The sequence below is a fragment of the Phyllopteryx taeniolatus genome, chromosome 12 (assembly GCF_024500385.1).
Source record: "Phyllopteryx taeniolatus isolate TA_2022b chromosome 12, UOR_Ptae_1.2, whole genome shotgun sequence".
Classification (NCBI taxonomy): Eukaryota; Metazoa; Chordata; class Actinopteri; order Syngnathiformes; family Syngnathidae; genus Phyllopteryx; species Phyllopteryx taeniolatus.
The window spans coordinates 23,802,081-23,815,975 of NC_084513.1; the positions used below are offsets into that span (position 1 = coordinate 23,802,081).

At 41.9% G+C, this 13,895-nt stretch overlaps 1 protein-coding gene across 9 annotated transcripts in view; it reads left to right on the forward strand.

Annotated features, from left to right (window-relative positions):
* The window catches only part of lmo7a (LIM domain 7a), a 62,787-nt gene that overhangs the window by 1,406 nt on the left and 47,486 nt on the right, over positions 1-13,895 (forward strand). For all 9 annotated transcript variants that reach the window (XM_061792853.1, XM_061792852.1, XM_061792858.1 and 6 more), the window contains exons 3-4: positions 8,539-8,609; positions 12,776-12,845. In XM_061792853.1, the coding sequence (XP_061648837.1) occupies positions 8,539-8,609; positions 12,776-12,845 (141 nt within the window). The remainder of the gene's footprint in view (positions 1-8,538; positions 8,610-12,775; positions 12,846-13,895) is intronic.

Here is a 13,895-nt window from a genome sequence, read left to right on the forward strand (position 1 = left end):
TGTACCAGCCACATTATTAGCTTGAGACCTGTCAAGTGTCAACAGCGGAGCACTCTGTCGTTAGGGACAATTAAGATACTGTACGTTTAAGTCACAGCGATGGAGGTTCCAGAACCTCTAAGCAATTTTCTTATCTGTGAGGGTGACACTTTGGGTGAAAGTAACGAAATCATCACTACGTATCGGTAATCCCGATACAACATGGCATGACAACTAACATTACTCCGAGGCTGTGTTTAGTGGCTGAAAAGATGTTTCCTCATCACAACATTATTCTCCGGTCAGCAGGATGGCGCGACGCTTGTAACTAAACTAATATTGTTCCATTTTCACAGGGTTGGAGGGTGGGGGGGGGGGGGGGGAATGTGAATGCTTTCAGTGTGACATCAGTGTCGCGCACACTGGCCCATTGTAGCCGGGGGGCACCAAGATTCCGTAAGGAAGCCTGCAAGCTTGTGCAGGTGGAGGGCAAAAAGCTAATGGAGAATGGTTGCGCTTTAAACACGACAGGGCTGGTAGGGAAAAGTGTTTTTGGGTCCGTTGGCTGCTAAATGATTAACCATCTGCTTTGCACCACTTGAAACACAAGCTTGAGCGTTGTTGTTGTTGTTCGTAATGATGGCGGTGAGGTTAAAGAGTTATTCTAAATGTTCTGCAGCTAGCCACATTCCTGCATCACAGGCCCCCAGCGCGGCATCCTTACGTAAAGAACAGTAAGGGAATAGCAGGAGCGGCAAGAATGTGTTTAAAGAAACAGTTACAACACAATCCGGCCACAAATGGTGATTCTTTGGTGGTTTTTGAATATTTTGCAGACAGAAGAAATCATAGTCAAAATGATCCCCATTCTCAAAAAAAAAAAAAAAAGGCTGAAAATGCCATAACATGCCCACCAGGCCTTTGTTTGATCATAGAAATGACTTGAAGGATTTGAAGCAACTTTTTCCTTCGTTCTTTGCACACAGGCAAGTTATCTGCCTTATTAAATGCGTCCGCAATTCTGCCATGTTTCATAGCTCTGTAACTTATGTGTCTGACATCTTCGTCTTTGGCTCAAGTCTTTGTTTTTTTTCTGTTGTTTGTGGCGCAAACACCGGAGGGTAAAAGCCGAAAATTAAGATAATTTAAATTTGTAACTGTAATATTAACCGACTGAAATGTTCTACCATTCGCATGCAAGTTCTTCATTACTCGACTTCAAGCCGATCTGATCGGCGTTATCGGTATCGGCTGATAATTAGCATTTTATGCTGATACAGGATACAGTACACAAGTATATCCAATCAATGAACAAGTCATGTAAATAGACACATTGCTCCTCCATCTTGTGATCGGTTATCGTTTTTTTTTTTAACTTGGTGATCTGCCCCAAAAATCCTGATCGTGTAAAGCCTATTCATTACGCACTTGCTTCATCACTTCTTCTTCCGCCCAGGCTTCTGACACACCCGGTCGGTCTCAAGTTACCCTTGCTCAGGCCACGTCGAAGTTTGGGTGCAGCTGGTCAAACAAGATTTGGCTGAATTTGATTGGGCCACAGGCAGACAGATTCTGAGCGGCGGCTGACAGTCACCAGCAGTTATCACTAGATCATTCTGTATTTACCAACGGTACCCGCTCACATTGTCTGATACAGAGGCAAAGAGCTGTGCCAATGCTCCACTCATTTACGCATCGTCGTCCTCCTCACAGGGATGTCTCCATGCGAGACTGTCATGGCGCCACATCTGAAGGGAATGAGAGGAGCCGCTTTGATTGCCGGCAAATGAAGTCTGTTGTAAACACTCCCACAGTGGCACAGCACGCCCACTGCTGAGGCGCTGGCCCACAAAATTACCAGCACCGGTCTAACCTGCCCCTGCCGCCCGGCGCACCGGATTTATGCCGGTCTCGAAAATCGAGCCCCAAGAGTGTGCAATGACAGGCGGGTGGCGGGGCATCAAGCACTTGTGCTCCTTTTCCACTCAGGAGTACCTACTTGGCTTTACATGCTAGTACTGAATGGAACTACTGGAGCACATTTGTGGTTGTAACACACGCATTCTGACATTACGCTTACGCTGGACGCTGCAGTCTTCACTTTGCTGTCTGCGTAAGTCTCCTTCAATCTCCTTTTCTGAATGTCAAATGCAAAATCAGCAGTTTGACATGTTCCTTTGTCAACTCTTTTCATCAAAGGCAACTTTTTATTTATTTTTATTTTTTTTTTACTTACAGTAATGTTGTTGCCCTGAAGACCAAGTGAGATTACTTCTTGAATAGGTTTTAGCTAAACACAAATCTGATGAAAGGTTAAACCGGTAAAGGTATAACCACTCTCGTTCTGATGTTTGCCCCCTCCAGTGTTTGTCTTGGGAGGCCAGAACGGGTCACTTTGTCTCGTTGGCATCCGCCGGAACAAAGCAGCCAATCAAAAGTAACATAATCCTCTGTGGCTTTCCTTCAAGATGTGACTCGAGTTGCTTGAGTTGTTCCCTGCAACCAAATCCAAGTATCTTACCATGTTGGTGGCTTTTTTTTTGGGGGGGGGGGGGTAGGTTTGGGGTGAAGAAACAGTTTTTTTGTTTTTTTAAATTTTATTATTTTTTTATTTTTATTATTTTTTTTTTTTATTAAATTGATTGGGTTTCCAGTTGTCTCTACTGATTTTATTTTCCCCCATCAACTTTCTAGTCTTCAGTAAAAAAAAAAAAAAAGAATAAAAAATGATATGAAATATATTAATACATATTTTATATCTAATTTTAGCCTTACAATATTATTAATTAATATGATTAAATGCACTAGTATATTGGAGTAGATTCTAGCAGTACAATTTTACCATAGCAGTCATACGTTGAGCCTTCGCTTTTCCAATGGAAACTCATGGAACTCGAACTAATCAATTCCAGAAGCAACCTATCATAAAGACTGTACAGATAAGTAACATTCCAACTTTTCTGCTTGTCAAGTGTAAAACAAAGTTGACCAGTGTTCGTTAATACAATAAAACAGTTTTGACTTGCATTTTATTCATTTAATTTAAAGCACTTCCCAATTGTCTAGAAATCACGGCTGTGATATGCTTTTGTCAAAAAGACCCCAAGGGATCAAGAATGAGATGACATTCTTCATCCTATTCATTTATTTATTTTTTTATTATTTTTTAAAAACCTGACTGAACTCAGCCAGTTTTGATGGGACAGTCCCGTCTCATGCAAATGCGTTTGTTACCATGACGACCAGTGAGTGCGGCGCTAGGGGGTTGCAACGAGGCAACGGCTTCTTCTTGCGGGAGCTCGGAGCGTGTGCCCATTAAAAAAAAAAATGGGTTGTATTTTCTCTCGTGGAGGCAGCACTTCTTCACCAAGCCACCGAATGCCACTTGTCAATTAGTGAAGCAGATTTGTGTATGTAGCGCATGCAGCGGGAAACATTGCCAAACAAAAAACGATACTGTATCATATTGTGAATTGTTTTGAATGTTTCAGTTACCTCATTTAGCCGTATGAGGTACACGGCGGTCCTAATAGTGTGGCCAGTGGGTGTAATTACATACAGTTTGTTCTTAAGACACTCCTAACACAGAACATTCCATTCACCTGCAAATGCATTGTGGTCGTGGGAAACATCTCAAAAAGTGGGTGAAAATATGTTTTTTGGCAGCCTTTTGAAAGTGTTCCACCAAAATAAACTCTCCTGGCCTCTCTGTGTTTTGTGGCCTCCGACGAATGGCTTGGCGTGACCCGCCCGCGCGCTGCCTTATTGTTCGTCGTACACGCTGGTCATTCGGCGCCTCACTCTTGCGGCGTTCAGCTCGTGGCCGGGCGCGATTTGGCGCATGAAGACCTCACACAACATTACATGTGGATGCAGTGTTGTGTCAACATGTACTCTCTGTATAGCCCCGGAATACTTTACTGTACTGTATTTCAATAATGCCCTAGTGGACCCTGATGAACCATGACTCTGTCCTCTACAAGAACAAAGGATTTTAGCAACAATCAGTGGGCAGGGGGGGCCTGGTGGGGCTGATGTGCCTCAGCGGCCCACATGAATAAACGTTAGCTGTGGTCACGGACTCAATTCCGGCGATTATTTGTGCTCAGCCCAGATAGCGTTATGGGCTCGCTGCAGTAATGGCGGAATACGAGGACCAGCGTGTTGCATGTGCTGACATCTAGTGGTTAGAGAAATGTTCTTTGGCGTTAATGTGGATGCAAGATCGCACCGAACTAGCGTTGCTAAATGGCGCTTTTCCGCTTTGATGTGGGGGCCTGTCAGTTTCAGAGTACTGCAGCAGACCGCGCCGCATTGAACGCATCAGTCAGAGCGAGGCACGCTAACAAGCAACAAGGTAGAAGAGCGCCGCTCTCCTGTATTTACTTAAGGAAACACATTTTATCCAAGTGGAGATTAAGGGCAGCAAGAAAACAGTTTGTTGAAGCCAAGTGGAGACTACGGAGCACGTGACTGCAATGGCCACAGCTAAGGCAAAGCAACAGGGTAAGATAGTTTTGTGCATGTACAGTATCATCAAATGTTCGCCTTTCTTTCTTCCTTTATGTTGGAACTTTTCCTTGTAATATTACGACTTTATTCTTTTAAAATTAACTTTTTCACATGTGACTTTATTCTCAAATTCTTTTTTTTTTTCCCTTGTAATATTACTTTATTTTCGTTACAACTTTTTTTCTTGTACTATTGCGACTTTTTTAAAGCTCCATTGTAATATTATGTCTGTTCTCATAAAATAACCTTTTTGTCTCCTAATATAATGACTTTATTCTTGCAAAATGTCAACTTCTCTCCTATTTTATGCGCTTTCACTTGTTCAGTGCTTTGTACCTCCAGTCTTGCTGTAAAATTACAACAAAAATTCACCCAACTTTATGACTTCCTGTAGTATAACAACTTTGTTCTCACAATATTTTGACTATTTTTTTTTTTTTTAAATATAATAATATACATCTGCCTCACAGTTCTGAGGACCGGGGTTCAAATCCCGGCCCCGCCTGTGTGAGAGTTGGCATGTTCTCCCCGCATCTGCGTGGCTTTTCTCCGGGTACTCCTGTTTCCTCCCATATCCCAAAAACATGCATGCTAGGTCCATTGAAGACTCTAAATTGCCCGTAGGTGCGGATGGTTGTTTGTTCCTACATGCCCTGGGATTGGCTGGCGACTGGTTCAGGGTGTGTCCCGCCTCTCGCCCGTATATAGGCTCCAGCACGCCTGCGACCCGTGTGAGGAGAAGCGGCACAGAAAATGGATGGATGGATCTTGTAATATTCTGACCTGTTCAAAAATACAACACTTCCTCTTAATGTGATCGTTGTAAATTTTATACGAATGTAGACAGAGGGCAGCAAGAACATCTCCTGCAGCAAAGTGGAGACCCGTTTAATACTGCCGTGTCAAAAACGTTGGGCCTCGTCTTTTTTGCCTCACAAATCCATATGAACAGGTGTGCATTTGTACCTACCAAAGTGTTTTAACGGTAAATTACATTTCACATCGTTAGGAAGAGCCCTGATTGAAATAAATTGTTGCAAACACTGTAAGAACTCCTTCAAACCGCATCTTTAATATGCAATGTGCAAAGGGGGGGGGGGGGGGGAAAGCTGTCACGAGAATCATTCAGCACATTCTTGAGGGGAGTGCAGGCTTTGGAGGTTTTGCAAGCGAGGATTTCCAAATCTCCGCTGCCCCTGAGAAATCAGAGCAGTTGGAAGTTTTGATCTCACACATCTGACAGTCAAGATAGAGTGGATGTTAAACGTCTGCAATAATGACAATTAGAGAGCACGAAAGTGCGTTTCAACCCGGTTAACCCTTTCCTACTGTTCATGAGGCAATGCTACGGAAAGGAATGTACTTTATACATGGGAGCAGGGCTTGACATTGACCTTTTTGCTCACCGGCCACTGTGGCTGGATCACCTGGGTACCGGTTTGATACTTTTGGCAGACAAAGTCAAAATTCTTCTCAGGCCGTTTCGTCTGGAATTGCTGGTTTTCAACATGCACTTTGCGTTTTTAGTTTTTTTTTTTTTTTTGGGCTTTGAGTGATACGTTTTTGTATCATTTTATTGATCACTGCAAACACGCATTACAACACGTCACATCAAATTAAGATAGTAAAGTCCGGCAGGCCGTATCAAATTCAATTCTAAACGGTTCACTAGTTAAATAGGCCTGGTTTATTATGTCAGAGAAAACTGCAATTAAATATATTGTAGCGTTGAGGACGTTGACGCAGCATGCTGAGCGGCTTTGTGTAAATATTATTGATGTTTGATGTTAACTAACTTTATTTAGAATTTATCCTCGTGGAATAACTTTTTTTCTAATATTGCAACTTTATTTTCATTTAATTTTTTTAAATATTTTCTCTTAACTTCACAACATCATTCTTATTCAATTACTTTTTGGGGGGAGTTATACTATTTCATTTTGCTATTACTCTGTAATATTACTTTTTTCCTCATTTCTCTTTGATCATAAAATGTTTACCTTTATTGAAATTGTTGTAAAAGTTACTTTTTCTCATAAATTTACAAATATATTCATATAAAAAAAAATAAATCTTAAAATTGTGAGGTTTTTTTTCTCTATTACAACTTTTTTCTCGTAGTGTTTTACGTTCTCTTAAATGGACAACTTTATTATCGAAAGATTCGTTTCAACAGATTCTGCCCCTTGGTGACATTGAACAGTAGGAGGCAGGATTTCAATTGGTCATAGACACGCATGCACGTTCAAATTTGATTCCTTGTGCTAATATTCGTGTGTCCTTTTAGGGTTTTCAGAACTTGTTTACATCCTCTTCATCCATCACAGCCTGAATCGTGTTCCATGGAACAATGCTTATCCGAGATCCGGTTACAGAGGGCGTGTTTGGAGGTGTTCGGACACATTTTTTTGTTTGGTTTAGAAAACAAAATAAATAAATCGTCACTGCGTACTGAAATCGGATGCCAAGGTAATTTGCTCGCTCTCCAAACGAGAAAGACTGTAGACCGGGCGATCATTAAGGCGTTTTGTATTCCTTAAGCGGGAACAGGACACAAAAGACATAATAGGAGGAATCATCAAAAGCAACCAATGGAGTTGGCGCAACCCGTTCAGCTTGTTGAGTCCTGTCATCACCTGCCTTACCTCTCTGCATTAGGACTAAATATATACTGTATAGGTCCCGTCACTCTTGAATAGAATTAAAATGTGTTTCAATAATAAGCAGGCCTCCCGCAGCAGTTGTTGTTGTTATATAAGGATAAAAAAAAGTAAAGAGTCCTGAAAATATGATGACAATGGCAACCGCGCTGTCCTTCCTGAGCCAAGCGGAGTCAGTTTACCACCTGGTTGGCTTTGCTTTGACTGTCAAGGGAGACGCTGGAGGATCAAGTGAAACCCACATGCGGAGGAATATTTTGAAAAATCTCTCCCCCAAAAAGTTGAACTGTGGAAGTTGGAAGTCGATACCCCTAAAGGAGATGTGCCGTTCAAAACTAACTCCAACGCATATAACTATAGTAGTGATGTCACAATGATGCACACACCAAAAAAATATTACATGAAAAAGATGGTAACAATAAGTTGTAGTAAAACAAGAATACAGTTGTCATGTTACAAGCAAATAATTGTGATTATGTTAATAAGGTCATACGAGCAAAACAAGTCACAATGTTACGTGAATATTGTGAAAATGTTGTCGATGTTACAGGGAAAAAGGTGTAAGGCTACTTGAGTGTTTTTTTTGTTGTTGTTGTTTTTTTGTGTGTGACTGGAAAAAAAAGTTTTGTTGCGGGGTAAGCCGTAATGTTGCGTGAATAGAACAAAAAAGCCAACAACCAAGTTGTATTTTTTTATTGTCAAGAGAAACAGGCTGTCAGCTGACTAAAGCATAAGCAGAGAGAATTTGGCTCACATAACACAAAGTAGTACTATTACATGAAAAAGTCAAAGTCTCTTTATAAAATCATAATACTATATATATATATATATATATTATTTTTGAGAAAAGTGTCATGTTTGGAAAAAGATTTGCAATCAATAGAAATTTTACAAGAATGAAATGACATTTCCGCATGGCTGATGTGTCGCTCGCGGTTGACTCTCCTGTCGTCCGTTCGGTTCCCACTCAGTGATGTGCGAATGGACGTCTTTCTCGATGCGACCGGTCTAGGGTCGGCGGGCGTGACCCCGGCCGGAGAGGATGAGCGCTATAGAAAAGGGATGAATGGCTGTCAAGAGATGATGCAGACTCGGCTGGCCGTTTGCGTGCACGCGGCTTTGCGGCCGTTGCTTCCCGTCTGCTTTCGGTTTGGGAATCCGGGAGGTCTTAAGGAGGACTGAGGAGCACCTGAAGCTGCCCCAAAGTCGGGGTGTAGGAACGCCGGAGGAAATACCTCTGACTTCCTCTCCTACTGTTCTCCACATCCTACCTTTCTTCTCCAGCCCCCCAAGCCCCCAGCATAGCGGCACCTCCTCCTCCTCCTCTTCTCTTCTCCGCCTGCAATTCTAAACTCCTAACTTGTTTCTCTTTTTTTTTTTTCTCCAGGCAGTCACCAAGAAAACCTTTAAGGGCAGAGACTTCCGATCGGCTCTGGAGAATGGAATTCTGCTGTGTGAGTAAGTACAGTACGCCGCTTTTTCGGTTCGCTGGGCTCTCGGTGTGGCTGATGTTTCCCACGCGGACCCCCCTCGTTCCCTCAACCCCTCCGCCGGCTCCCCTCTTGTTGCTCGCTTCCCGTCGCGCGAAGCAGACTGCTTCCAGGCTGCACAACAGAGGATGCACTGTGGCCTTGTTTCGTCTTTCTACTCTTTTGTGTCTTTTTTTTTTTTTTTTTTTAATATTAGAAGAGTAAAGTTGCATTTTTTTTATAGCTCATACTATTATATGAATACAATCTTAATATTAAGAGAACCATACAAAAGGTCGTCATCATTTTATTTATTTATTTATTTATTTGACTTGAGTTGTCATGTTCATTCATTCATTCATCTATCTTCCGTTCCGCTGATCCTCACTAGGGTCGTTGCGGAAGAAACATTCCGGACAAATGCCATAGCATTCTAGGGGGAAAAAGAAGTACTAATATTATGAGAATGAAGTGCGAAAAATCCCAGGTTAGGTGAATGAATAATGCTGTAATATGATTACAAAATATATCTTGCAGAACCCCTAATCACAACTACACGGGTGGCGAATGTCTATGAAAGTGTACAAAAAGAAGCTTTATGGTGGTTTTTTTTTTTTTTCTTTTTCTGTTTTGTTAAAATTCCAAGATCAGGTATTATTCAGTATTTCTTAGTAGAGGAGCAAATATTGGGGGGGGAGTGATGATTAAGACAGTGTTTTTGTGACACCGCCACAAGATTGTAAAGAGGAAGAGTGTAATGATTAAGCATAGAACCAGAAAGAACATTGTTAATCATTTTGTATAATTTGCACGAGTCTTCACGATAACATTCGGATGTGGACAGGAGGTTGGTGCTTATTTTTGAAGGTGAACTATTTGGAGGTGCTGATTGAAATCAAATGTTTGTTTGGCCTTGGCCAAGGTCCTACTGTATATTCTGGCTGTAATATTCTGGTTACCTTATTTAGCAACATGAAAGGGACTTAATATCACAAACAGCCACCGGAATGATGCAGTGCAGTTGTACACCACAGCCAACTACAACCCCAATTCCAAAGAAGTTGGGACGTTGTGTTAAACATAAATAGAAACAGAATACAATGATTTGAAAATCATGTTCAGCCTATATTTAATTGAATACACTACAAAGTCAAAATATTTCATGTGCAAACTGATAAACTTGATTTGTTTTTAGCAAATAATCATTAACTTAAGAGTTTTATGGCTGCAACACGTTCCAAAAAAGATGGGACAGGTGGCAAAAAGGACTGAGAAAGTTGAAGAATGCTCATCAAACACGTGTTTGGAACATCCCACAGGTGAACAGGTGGGTGCCATGATTGCTTCCCTGAATTGCTCAGTCAGTCACAAGCAAAGATGGGGGGGCGAGGGTCACCTCTTTGTGAACAAGTGTGTGAGAAAATAGTCCAACAGTTTAAGGACAATGTTCCTCAACGTACAATTGCAAGGAATTTAGGGATTTCATCATCTACGGTCCAGAATATCATCAAAAGGTTCAGAGAATCTGGAGAAAGCACTGCATGTCAGCGGCAAGGCCGAAAACCAACGTTGAATGCCCGCCCGTGACTGTCGATCCCTCAGGCGGCACTGCATCAAAAACCGACATCGATGTGTAAAAGATAAAGGAAAAGTGTTCTGTGGTCCGACGAGTCCACATTTCAAATTGTTTTTGGAAATTGCGGACGTCGTGTCCTCCGAGCCGAAGAGGAAAAGAACCATCCGGACTGTTATGGGCGCAAAGTTCAAAAGCCAGCATCTGTGACGGTATGGGGCTGTGTTAGTGCCAATGGCATGGGTCACTTACACATCTGTGAAGGCACTGTTAATGCTGAAAGGTACATGCAGGTTTTGGAGAAACATATGCTGCCATCCAAGCAACGTCTTTTTCATGGACGCCCCTGCTTATTTTAGCAAGACATTGCCAAACCACATTCTGCACGTGTTACAACAGCGTGGCTTCGTAGTAAAATAGTGCAGGTACTAGACTGGCCTGCCTGCAGTCTAGAACTGTCTCCCATTGAAAATGTGTGGCGCATTATGAAGCGTAAAATACGACAACGGAGACCCCGGACTGTTGAACAGCTGAAGCTGTACATCGAGCAAGAGTGGGAAAGAATTCCACCGACAAAGCTTCAACAATTCGTGTCCTCAGTTCCCAAACATTTATTGAATGTTGTTAAAAGAAAAGGTGATGTACCACAGTGCTAAACATGACCCTGTCCCAGCTTTTTCGGAACGTGTTGCAGCCATAAAATTCCAAGTTAATGATTATTTGCTAAAAACAATCAAGTTTATCAGTTTGAACATTAAATATCTTGTCTTTGTAGTGTATTCAATTAAATATACGTCCATTAAATCATTGTATTCTGTTTTTATTTGTTTACCACATCGTCCCAACTTCATTGGAATTGGGGTTGTACAACCACAAAAACTCAACATAGTGTATTGTTCAATGTTGCGGTCTTCTACCAATATTGATTCAAAGAAGAATCCATCCAAGACAGCCATGCTGTGTTTTGTCAGCCTGAGGAAAAGGGAGGATGGAGGTTAAATCACTTTCACACTTGCAAAAACAACATCGTCCACTTCCATTGTGTGCTGCTGGTTATCAAAGTCAGAAGGCTCGCGAACACGATTGTTTCGTACTCGGCTTCCACTTTATCTGATCCAATGGCAGCAACTTTCTATTGTATGACAAACGGCAAGCCACATTCCTTTTGCATTCTTTAACAGGCGTCCACCAACATTAAGTGTGACTAATATTCACACAGATACTGTATCTTTCATCTGGATGAAGGATTTTAACATGTAGTGACATCTAGGGGTGGAAATAGAAATGCAGCGAAACCTCGTTTCGTGAATTTAGTCAGTCCCGCGGTTTCATTCAGGAAGCAAAACATTGGCGAGCCGAAGTAATGTTTCCTATTGAATTGAATAGAAGTGCTTTTTATCTCCTGCATTAAGATACACTTACCTTGTTTTTGTTGTGTAGTTATAAATGAATACAGTTCCATGTATAGACACGTAAGTGCAATACAATCTCTGTGTGTGTTGTTTTTTTACGCACCTTTTTGACCTTTCTGTCTGGTGAGAAGGTGGCGAGCGAGAAATGATCAATAAGGGTGCGTGTACCGTGCACTTTGAAGCATTTTACACTCGCTTAGCTTAGCTGGCTAGCCGCTAACATAGGGAAAAGACGCCTTTGTGATCAACCCATTGCTCAGCGGAGATCAAGTGTGAGTGTGACGTGTTGTGAATGTGACTATCGTGTGGAAATGTGTACAGTCGAAATGTTGAGAGCCTTGCTGAATGCGCAACAAGGTGTGCGGCCCGTCGAAGAAAATCTTTATTAATTTAATGACCATAATTCAGTTTACTTGATTCCTTTACAAGAAACAACAGGAAACTAGAAAATGTCACCTTCACTGTGCAGTGTGCATGTGTTTATTTCACAGTCACTCCTGGATGAACTTTTGGTTCAAATGTTTCGGGTTGTATGGTTCTAAATGACGCAATATCATCCTTGAATCGATTCGGCAACCACGAGTCGTGATACAAATGGAATCGTTGCTAAAGACGAATCGTTACAGCCCTCGTCATTATGCTACATGCTATTAGTGTTAGCAGCTGCTTGGTCAAGTTCCATTTACTGTTCTTTGGTTACTGAGGTTATTTATACATTTTAAGTATGATACATTTCATTAATTTTTTTAAATATATGCTGTTTTGTTTGTTTGTTTGTTTTTTGCACATGGCAGGAAAATAAACAACAGGAAGCAAACCGTCTTGAATTATTGTTCAGCCTTGGCGGAGGTCCCTGTTCTACTGAGTGTAATTTAATTTTATTAGTCTAAGACACTGCATTTCTACTTTTAGCTGCAGTCTCACGAGATTTGCTGAACTCTTGCACAATAGTAAATCATATTCTAAAGCTACTAAATGACACTTCTCTTCTCAAGTCTTTATTCCAGTAGTGTTGTGGAGGGTCCAGTTTGTTTACATGGTGTTGCAGCACTGCCACTGTCGAAACCATATCCAGGTGGCTGCCATTAAACACCGTCGTAAACATAGCAGGGCTTTGCGAAGCTTTTTGGTCCGTCGCTGTAACTTTGTGTGTTGTTCTCTCTCCTTTAGTGTGATCAACAAGATCAAGCCTGGCATCATCAAGAGGGTCAACAGGCTGCCAACACCAATCGCTGGTCTGGTAAGTCTCCTTTGCTTTTTTTGTCTCGTCTGAACGTGACGGAAGAAAGGTCACAGTTATCCACAGAAAGCATTTTCGTGCTAATTGTAGAAGTCGGTATTTTGTCATCTTTGTACGTGTCACTGTGCTGTTCAAACAGCAGCGACACGGAATAGGGAGACCAGCGATTTTCAAAGCTATATTAGCCCCTTTCACACTTCCTATAAAGCTTGCATTTTTCCATATTTTCGTCTTTTCTGTATGAACAACACTGACGCGGAGTGAGGGGATGAAGTCGATCTGTCAATTTTTTCTACATTCGGAGGTAGCATCATTGCGCTTACAAATGCCCCTTTCGCGCTACGTCACTGTTCTGTTCTGTTTAAATGACGCCGAAACGGAATGCGCAATGAAGTCGACCCGTGGATTTTTTTACCTTTAGATTCCGAGTCCCAAAGGAAGCCCCCTTAACACTGCCTGTAAAAGACGACATGTTTCCATGTGGCTGTCCGTGTTGCTGTTCTGTATAAACGGTACAGCTGCCACAAATGATTATTTTCCTAGTAGACTAGTCACCGATTATTTTTGCGATTAGTTGACCGTTATCTGAATTTGCACAATGTTATCGGTTCTTTCCGTACCTGTCCTGCAACTCTCTCGAAGGTTTTGTAAATCTGCGATCTGAAATCCTGCGAGCATTGACTCAAACAGAGTGGCCGTGAAAGTGTAACTATAAAAGACCTCGTCCGTGTCTGTTATCGTTGTTTGGCCTTGGAGGAGGTCAACTGCATGCTCTTCTGGATGGAGTTGCTCAAGGTTCAAGCTTCAGAGCGCAGCACAGATTGTAGGGGGGGGGGGGGGGGAGCAAGTGCAGGTCAAGACAATAAAAGCATTTTCACATGTGGAGGTGGCACATCAACACATGACCGTACACAAATACACCACCACGTCAACAACTTCACTGAGCGATCAAGTGTGTGCCGCTTGAAAGAAAAAAAAAAAATGCTGCTAGGTAACGCTAATCTGCATCCAACAAAATTCGGTGCAGCTTTGCTTACCTTTTGGCTTTAA